Genomic DNA, 9791 nt, shown 5'->3' on the forward strand with positions numbered 1-9791 from the left:
AATATCTTCATAAAAAAAAGTAATAACATGCTTATTCTGAAAACATAATATTATGATATTACATAAAATCATAGAATTTCATACTCATGTCACATAAAAATGGATATTATTCCATTCATAAAATTTACACAAAATCATAATCCCTGCTGAATAGATTACAACATAATCCCTGCCGAATATATTACAATAGTTTTCCTATTAAACAACAGTATTCCCAAACTCAGTTCTATAACATACATAATTTCCTTGAAAATAAAAGCTGAATATTAATAAATAATTTCATAGAAATACTGACTTAATTTATCCCCTTACTTGACTTTCTGGGAAGCCCACAAAACACCCAAACTTACACCCGTGTGTTTTCCAGCTCAACACCCTAAAATTGATATTTTCCCAACAAAAACTTCAGTATTATCTTCCTTAATATATTCTCCTCAGTCCAGAAACACCAAAAACCTAATAAAATTAAAATACACTAACTTACCCAAATTTTGGGATGGTTCCCAAGTTGGCCTGACCTACAAATCACTCCAGCAGATGTGAAAAGAATCTTCCCAAGAGTGACGTGGCAGCTTCGAATTGTCGAACCGGTCCAAAATCCTAGAGAGAAGGTGTGGAGGACTAAGTTAGAGAGAGAAGGGAGGTTAGGATGTCATTTTCTCTCTAAAAATCCGAGTTAGAGCTATTTATACAACCGGCTTCGTCAACAAAGCCCAATAGAGAGTTCGTCAATGAACACTTATTCATTGTCGATGAATTTCAGACCCTGAAATAACCCCTCTCTGTAATTCCTTGTCAACGAGACACGTGTCCTTGTCGACGATCTCAATAAGCCACTTCGTCGACGAACTCTTTGCGTTCGTTGACGAGATCCTGCTGTGACCCCTTTAAAATTTCCTTTTCCTCTCTATTTTATTATTTAAATACTATAATTCTTCAAGTCTCTACATCCTCCCTCCCCCCCCCCCTTATAAAATTTTATCATCGAAATTTACTATTTGTATTGGTACCATCCTTTAAAGAAAATGGGCTACTTATTTTATTACTTACCCTCACTTATGGCGGAGGAATACCGTTGTTACATTCAAGGTTTTAGGAGATTACATATACACATAAAATAAAATTCTCCCACAACCAAAATACTATCTACTACCAGAAATTTATTATACCTAACTAACCTACACAAAAGAAATTTTACATATTCACCAGTAACTTTTCTTAATTACTACTAATCCCCACTGAAGAGATACAGGTACTTCTGTCGTATCTGCTTTTCGAGTTCCCATGAAGTTTCCTCTATCGTATGATTTCTCTACAAGACTTTTACTAAAGGAATCTTCTTATTGTGCAATTCCTGTTCTTTTCTATCTAGAATCTGCACTGGTACCTCCTTATATGCTAGAGTATCTATGAGCTCTATCTCACCATAATTGATCACATAGGAGAGGTCTGGGATGTGTTTCCTCAGCTTGGAAACATGGAATACATCGTGTATTCTGGACAAAACAAGTGGTAAGGCTAACTTGTAGACAACTGACCCCACTCTCTCAAGGATTTCAAACGGGCCAATAAACTTAGGGCTAAACTTACCCTTCTTTCCAAATCTCATAACTCCCTTTAATGACATTATCTTCAGAAACATGTGATCTCCCATATCAAATTCTAGTTTCCCGCGCCAAGTATTAGCGTAACTTTTTTGCCGACTCTGAGTAGTACTAATTTTGTCTCTGATGAGTTGAACTTTATCATATGCCTACTGTACTAGCTTTGGCCCCACAACATGCCGCTCACCTAACTCATCCCAATATAAAGGAGAACAACATCTCCTACCATAGAACGTTTCATAAGGTGTCATTCCAATACTGGCTTGATAACTGTTATTGTATGCAAACTCTACCAGTGGTATATACTAGGTCCGACTATCCCTAAAATCCAACACGCACGCCTGCAGCATATCTTCTAATATCTGAATCACCCTCTCAGTATGGTCGTCCGTCTGAGGATGAAATGTCGTGCTGAAAGATAATTGAGACCCCAGAGCCTTTTGAAAACTTCTCCAAAATCGTGACGTGAAACATGGGTCTCGGTTTGACACTATAGACACTGGCACACGATAAGAACGAACTATCTCTTGAACATAAATCTCTGCCAGTATGTCCATGGAGTAGTTGACTTTAATAGGAATGAAGTGAGCGGTTTTCGTCAATTTATCGACGACCACCCAAATAGCATTCTGACCATGTGGTGCCGGTGGCAAACCCATCACAAAGTCTATAGATACATGATTCCACTTTCACTCTAGGATGTAAAGTGGCTGCAACTGGCCTGTCGGCCTTTGGTGCTCAGTTTTTACCTATTGGCACGTCAAACACTACTGTACGAACTTGGCAATTTCCCTCTTCATGCCACTCCACTAGTAAGACTCTCGCAGATCCTTATACATTTTAGTACTACCTGGATTAACCGTGTACAAGAACCTGTGAGCCTCTTCTAAGATCATCCTTTTGATATCAGCATCTGAAGATACACATAATCTGGTATGGAACCGTAAAGTTCCGTCATTAGAAATACTGAATTCATCTCCCTGTTTGTCCTGCACCTTAGTTATCAGCTCTGCTAAAATATTTAATTACCATAAACATTATAAATTTAAAATATTTAACACTTAATAATTGATTAATGGAAATATTTGAAGGAAATATTGTGGATAATTATTAACTATTACATTAAATATTTATAAAGCATAATAATATTGTTTTTATCTAATAAATTACAAATTTCAATTAGAAAGTTAATTAAAATAAACATTAGCACTTTCAATAGACATTTTGAACATTTTATAATTAAAATTAAAATTTTTGATTAAAATTTTTAATTAATATTTTAATATTTTGTAATTAAAAATTAATTAATATTGATGGTAATTAATATTTTAATTTCTAGTTCAAAATTTTTCTAATTTAAAATTAATTGAAATTTAAAGTTAAAAATTAAATTATTTTCTAATAAAAAATTAGCTAAAATTTCAATTAAAACTTTATAAATAATATTTCTAATTAACATTTTTATGTATTTTATAATTAAATAATTAATTTTTTAGCTAATTAAATTTTTTTTATTAATAATTTATCATTTTAAATATAATAATAGTATATGATTTTATTATATTGTAAAGGCATTGTTGTGCAAAAGCCAAAATAATAAGGACAATTTGGTCTAAAAAAGTAAGATTCCCATGGGTGGGATTCCATTTAAACATACCCATACGAAGAGGTGGGAATCCTTTCACTCTTAAACATGTGAATATTTCTACCACGTCAAATTTTCAAAACTCAAATGGGCATCACATTGCCGAAAATCTTGAAAGATGACATGAACCAAATACTCTCTTGCGAATTTTTTTTTTATATATACATGAGGAATTAGAAAAGGAATGACATAATTTAAGAGCATTTCCCCCCTAAAAGAGAAGATTTCCATTAAAAAAAAAAAGATTTATAAATTTGTATATAATTAAAAGTTGCTAAGTGATCATAATAAAAACATATGTTGACTCATTAGTGATTTTATTAACTTTTAAGGGAAATTTGCATAATTTTTGTTGGAAATTAGTAGTAGTGTAATGACCTATACATACTTGGCAAAATAGATAAAAGCCCATTAATTCAAACCGAATTTAATTCATTTCAACCAACTTATATCCAATCCACCTATTTAACGAGTTGAATATGGATCGCAATTCGGCCATTTGACAAAATTATACGTCTAGTTGGTTATTGAATACCAATTTCGATCCATTTTGTCAGATGTATGGTGGAATTTGTAACGTGACAAATCAAAACATCGCAATTAGTTATAGAAACTTTAAAGGGTTTTAAGTTATCAAGCAACATCTAGTGGTCAATTTATTTAATAATTTCTTTTTTTAAAATAGTTATAATTTTTTTTAAAATTTAAATTTACATGAAAAATTACATTTACAATTATGAATTTTTTTTTTGTGATCAATAATTGAGAATCATATTTCAAGAATAATTGTCAATATGTTTTAAATTTATTATTGTATTTTTAAGAATAGTTGTGTTTTCTATTTAATAAACAATTTACAATTCACCAAATTATAAAATTAAACAATTTCAATTAGTGTTATGAAATATATTATCAACCAAATAAAAGAATTTTTATTTGTCAATCGTCATGAGTTGTCTGTCAACCACCATTACTTAGGATAGCAAAACAGGTCAAAAGCCGAGTGATTTGTGACCCACCCGTTTAAACTGAATTTAGATTTAGTACACGTTGACCCATTAATAAATGAGTCAACCTGAACTCGACCCATTCATTAAACCGGTTAACCGGGTTCAAATCGATAGGTGACCCATCTATGACACATTTAAATAATCAAGTCTTTTTAAAAATAAATGAATTATATGCTTTAAACGAGTGATCCATTTATTAAACAGAAATATTTAAAACATAATAATCACACATTAATAAACGAATCAGTCCAAACCCAAACCCATTTAATTTCAACCCATTAACCCATTTTACCACCCCTTAAAATTTGCTTATCCTTATGATTTGATCTAATTAAACATCATAGTTACACATTAATAAATGAATCAATTCAAATTCAAACCCAAATTCAAACCCAAACCCAAGCCCATTTAATTTCGACCCTTAACTCATTTTACCATCCCTTTAAATTTGCTCACCCTCATGATTTGATCTAATTTACTTTTTCAGGTTGGGACTCATATCCCAAAGAGCTCAAAAGTAAATAAAAATAAGAATTTGTCACAGGGGAAGGACAGTAGTCTTAAGTTGGGATATGGGGTTGGGCTCCAGGGCAGTGCAGTCAGCAGCGTAGAGTTGGTCACAGCTGGAGGTGGTGACAGCAAAGGTTAGGGAGGTGGTGAAGCGTACGGAGGCCAAAAGCCTTTCAGCCCAACGCCCATCCCATCCCTCTTCTTGCGAAGTTCGTTTGTCCCCATTCATTTTTTTTTTTTTTATTATTTCTTCTGGTTTCTGACGCCCCTTTTGTCCCCATTTTGACACTTGTTCTCCGTACTCACCAGTTTGCCAGGTGGTGCAATTTCCTACGCCACCCACTCGCGCACGCTGCTCTTGCTATCTTGCGCGCAGCGCGAACTGTGCCTTCTGGTGCACAGCTCCGAGAACAGATATGGACCTAGGCCTTAGCTGAAACGTCTTCCCTCCCACACCCTTCAAATCACCATTACTCGCTCTGCACTTTGACTGCACTGGGTGGACGTGGATGGATTATTGGATTTAATGCATGTAAATCATCTTCTCGTCAAATATGAAGATTTTGTTTGTGTGGTTGTCAAGGCATCAAATCATGTCTGTCGTGAAATTTGCATTTCAGTTTCTTTTAGTCATGCAGTTTGAAAAGATAAAAGCAAATAAACTACGTATATCATTAATCACATCACAGTACAAGAGCTTTCGACCTAAGCTGGCTTAGCTGCTGGAGCAGCATGAAAGAATTTATAGTGAAGTTAATTAGATTGACCTAAGCTACATGATTTACCCTGTTATCCGATTTGTTTAATTATTTAGATGCCTCCTGATCAGGGTTAGTAGCTGAAATGAAACCAATTAATTAGCACCTTCCAAGCAATTAAAAAGAGATTAAAAGAAAAAAGAAAAACTATTAATAACCACATTAATCATCGAAGGACTATCCTACCTAGTTAACTAGCTGCCCACGACGCATTACATGCATGGGATAAATTAATCAAAGCCAGTAGCTCATAACAGATGCTTACATATAATGACATGATAGTTTAGATTAAACTATAGCTGCTATTTTGTTTTTTTTTTTTTTCGATTTTTGTTTTCCAAAAAACAGCCTAGAAGAATGGGGACCTATGGGGATTTCCTTTCCTCTTGCTGCCCAGAGAAGGAATCCCCGGAAGAATGCGACTACTCCCTTTCTTCTTTTTCAGCCCCCCAGCATCAAAGAAACCATGTGAACTGCCCATGGCATCACTGCAAAATGATGAGCAGCCGTCAGATCGTGATCCCTCGACCTCATCGGTGTATGAAAAATGCGATTTGTCGAAGGTGTAGTATATAATGCCTGAAAGATCTTCCCCTCCAGACACCATGTGATCAACCTGCACCATTCATTCATTCATTCATTTTTTTTCCTCTGTACGTGTATTAATTTCTGAAACAATTCACATAATAGCATAGTACACCAAATGCATGCAATCAAACACCGCTTGCTGTAATTCTTCTACATAAACAAAATCAAACCATAGATAATATGAAACACTTCTAAAGAGAGAGAGAGAGCGAGAGGCATTTGAGTGTTGTCTTTGTCACACTTCAATGGAATTTTTGCAGTTGCCTAAAGTTTTTTAAGGACCAAGTTAACTTTTTCTCAGAATAACGACCATATATATAGACAAAAACTTAAGTTATATATATATATATATATATATATATATATATATTATAAAGTTTTACGACAGCGAGTACTGGAAATCATCATCAGCACAAGAACCCTTTTAAAGAAGCAGTCAATGGAGGAAGGAGGGAATTGAATTAATGGACCTTGCAGGAGAGAGAGCAGAATTGGAATGGCTCCTGAAGGATCCTTTCACATGTGCTGCAAATGTCTGAAGGGCATTTGGAAGGCCTAGACTGTGGTCTTTGTTTCAGGAACAGGACCTTGGCACTATTTATGGTGTAGGGCTGCAAAACAAGAAATAACATATATACATCATTATAATATTTTTATATTATTCAATGCTATAGATATAAATTATAACTGTCAAACAACTTCAAGCACACATATTCAGGAACAGAAAAATCAGAAAATCATTTGATTTAATTATTCGTACCTGGATGCATGAACAGTCAATGAGCTTCTCGAGATCATCCAACCGAACAACATCATGGTAAACATACCGTCTCACCTGCCAAACATGATACAGACTTGGACAGTGATTTGGATCGTCTCATACATAGTTAATCGATCCATATACTAATATAAGCAGTGTTTGGGAGCATTTATTTGATGCTTGAATTTGTATTTATTTGCTGTTAAAAGAAATTTAATATTATTTACATATTTTCTTTTTGTTTAAACCCAAACGAATCCAAAATAGAGGGTTGGAGTTTCATGCTCTAAATGCAAGGTAGGTGTTTGGAAAATAGGAAAATAGATTCATGTTGATATTTTCGTACGAAGTCAGGTAATTAATTACCAACCTTTTATTAAAGAAATTGAATACCTTCTGCAAGATGGGTTCAAATTGGAAATTGGGTCAAAGTTTTACTTTAAATGAAAGTCACAGCTAAGAAACCTTTACAAGAAAATGGTGAAAAAGGCAAAAAGGCATAGACCAGATGTGGGAAAGAAACCAAATTAGAAAAGTGGGAACCGAAAGGGAAAATCTAAAAACATATTTTAAGAAGAGGTTGAAATTTCAAAAAGGATCAAGGAATTGGGGTAACACACGATCAATTCTAAAGAAAAACTTTCCATTCATAGTGTCTCAAAGAAGAACACAAGCAAACGCCGACAAATAGAAAAATAAAAGGGGCCAAAAGCACCAAGAGTATCAGAGAATTTTCAGAATTAGAGAAGGGGGGGGGGGGGGGGGGGGGACAAACAGTTGATTAAAAATTTCAGCATGAAAGAGCTTGGAAGAAGTTTGTACAAAGAAGTATGGATGAGTAAAAGAAATTAATAAGAGCAAAGTTTTAGGGAATAGCAAATTTTTGCAGGAATTCAATAGAATCAAAACAAAACATCAATTGCCATCCACATAATTGAACATGAACTCACTGTGGGTTTTAGAGAGACAGCCCCAAATGAAGACAACCGAAAAGATCTTCTTTCCATTTTTTACAGGGTGAAAAAGAAGAAGAAGCAGACAAACAGTATCATATATGAATTACTCCGAGGAAAAGAATTTGAAATACCCACAGCAGAATTCAGAGACACCAAAATTAAATCAACAATAATGAAGAAGTAAGAAATGGAAAATTCAGAAGAAAAGTAAGGTGTAAATCTTTTATCCTTACCTCTGAATTAACACAGTTCAAAACGAAGACCCCAGAGAGAATTTAGGCCAAAGATACTGAAGAAAATGGAGGGCTATATATGAACTTAAGCTGTACTGGAGCAGCCTAAACTACAAACGCAAATAAAGAAGGGGAAAGAAAATTTGAAAAAAAAAAATTAAACGATAAGGAGTAATCAAATTTGTTAAACTGTAGAATTGTAGACACACACACATAATATATGAATACCTGGAGGAGAGGATGAGAGGTATGAGAAGGAAGGCAGTGAGGACAAATGCTTAGACAACACTCCAAGCAAAATACGTTCTTCTCGTTCTTCCTGTGATTCTCATGGAACCCGCATACAACAAAGAATGTCTCAGCAATTAATCCTTCAAGCCATGCAGGCTTCTCTCTCACCATATCTTTCTTGCTCTCCCTCCTTCCCTCACTCACTCTCTCTCGCTGAAAGGGTGCTCTATATATATAATATACTTGGGAAGAGCTCTAGCGTTCTGTTAATTTGGCTGAAAATTCACAGCACACTTGCCCAAGAAAAATTCAGGCAAAAGAAATGTTTTTTTACTTTTTTGTTTGCTCCCTATGCCATGTGAATAATTACAAGTGAGTATAATTGATGCCATATATTTTATAATATTAAAAGTAAAAAAAAATAATGTAGGCATTTATTTTTAAATTGAAAAGTATTAGAACTCAATTATTACTAATTAGCAATAATAATGTTTAGTATAAATAAAAATACATTATAGATATTAACTTACAATGCATGTGTTTGGAACAATGAAGATTACAAAATTAAATTGGTCTATTTATAATAATTTTTAAACAAAACATACAATTAATCCATAAATCTATCCATGCATGCAACTAAAAAATATTAAAAAAGAGGAAAAAATCGTTATTTCATTAGGAAAATTAAGGGCAAGATTGTTATTTGATACATGAAAATAAATGTAGTGTCAATGATAGTTTTTTTTTTTTTTTGAAGTGTTTGAAAATATTCAATAAATATGTATCTTAAATTATGGGGGTCTTGATAATAAAAATGATTATAAGATGTTTAAAAAATGAATGTAATAAATGCATGTTTTGAACTTGGGTTTGGACCCAATGTTCATGTCCTGACCCTATATAGAGAGGTCCACATTTCAAATCCCTTTGGAGAGGATTCCTCCCGATTTTCTAGAGTGAGGGGAGACTTTTGGCGGGTTTTAGGGGTAGGAAGGGGCCCCTGAGGGTTGGAGGTTGGGGGTGTTTAGTTGTGTTATGCCCCAACTGTCCACACTTTCGAAACGAAAAATGCATGTTCAAAATTGTGTAGGCATTATGATAAATATATGACATATTAATTATTTAATTGTTTTAAAAAGGCTTGACTAGTTTTGTTAATTAATATTTATTTTTAATTCAAAATCACTAAAGATTAGGATTGAGATTTTAAAGACCATAGAGAGGCTCTTGTTTTGCTTTTATATATATATATAGACACGCGCGCCCGCACACACACTTATAAAATATTATAATCAGTATTACATTTATTAAATTGTAAAATTCAACCATACTTATTACTTTTATGAATATGACATCCCACTCATTGAATTTTTTTAAAAATTATCAAAAAAATAAAAAAAAAATTACTTAATAAAAGAACCTTTCTTTTGTTAATTATTAGTTAACCATTAAGTCCACATAAAAAAACAATATATATAACCATTTCATTCAAATGT

At 33.4% G+C, this 9791-nt stretch overlaps 1 protein-coding gene across 1 annotated transcript; it reads right to left on the reverse strand.

Moving 5' to 3' along the window:
• Nucleotides 1–5876: 5876 nt before the first annotated feature.
• Nucleotides 5877–8466, reverse strand: LOC131160815 (protein RGF1 INDUCIBLE TRANSCRIPTION FACTOR 1). The gene is made up of 4 exons (XM_058116696.1): nt 8293–8466; nt 6876–6950; nt 6586–6726; nt 5877–6143 (listed from the first exon to the last, which is right to left on the reverse strand). Exons 1-4 carry the CDS (start codon nt 8464–8466, stop codon nt 5877–5879), a joined length of 657 nt encoding a protein of 218 aa, XP_057972679.1.
• Between the last annotated feature and the right edge of the window lie 1325 nt (nt 8467–9791).

This window comes from Malania oleifera, chromosome 7 (genome assembly GCF_029873635.1).
Source record: "Malania oleifera isolate guangnan ecotype guangnan chromosome 7, ASM2987363v1, whole genome shotgun sequence".
NCBI classification, from domain to species: domain Eukaryota; kingdom Viridiplantae; phylum Streptophyta; class Magnoliopsida; order Santalales; family Ximeniaceae; genus Malania; species Malania oleifera.

Bases quoted from the DNA above. Each gene is read 5' to 3' on its own strand.
- LOC131160815 (XM_058116696.1), bottom strand. From the start codon at position 8,466: ATGGTGAGAGAGAAGCCTGCATGGCTTGAAGGATTAATTGCTGAGACA. The intron at 6,951-8,292 runs GTATTCATATAT...CATGTTTGGCAG, and splicing joins CCTCTCATCCTCTCCTCCAG to GTGAGACGGTATGTTTACCA. The intron at 6,144-6,585 runs GTCCATTAATTC...TGAATGGTGCAG, and splicing joins TCTGCTCTCTCTCCTGCAAG to GTTGATCACATGGTGTCTGG.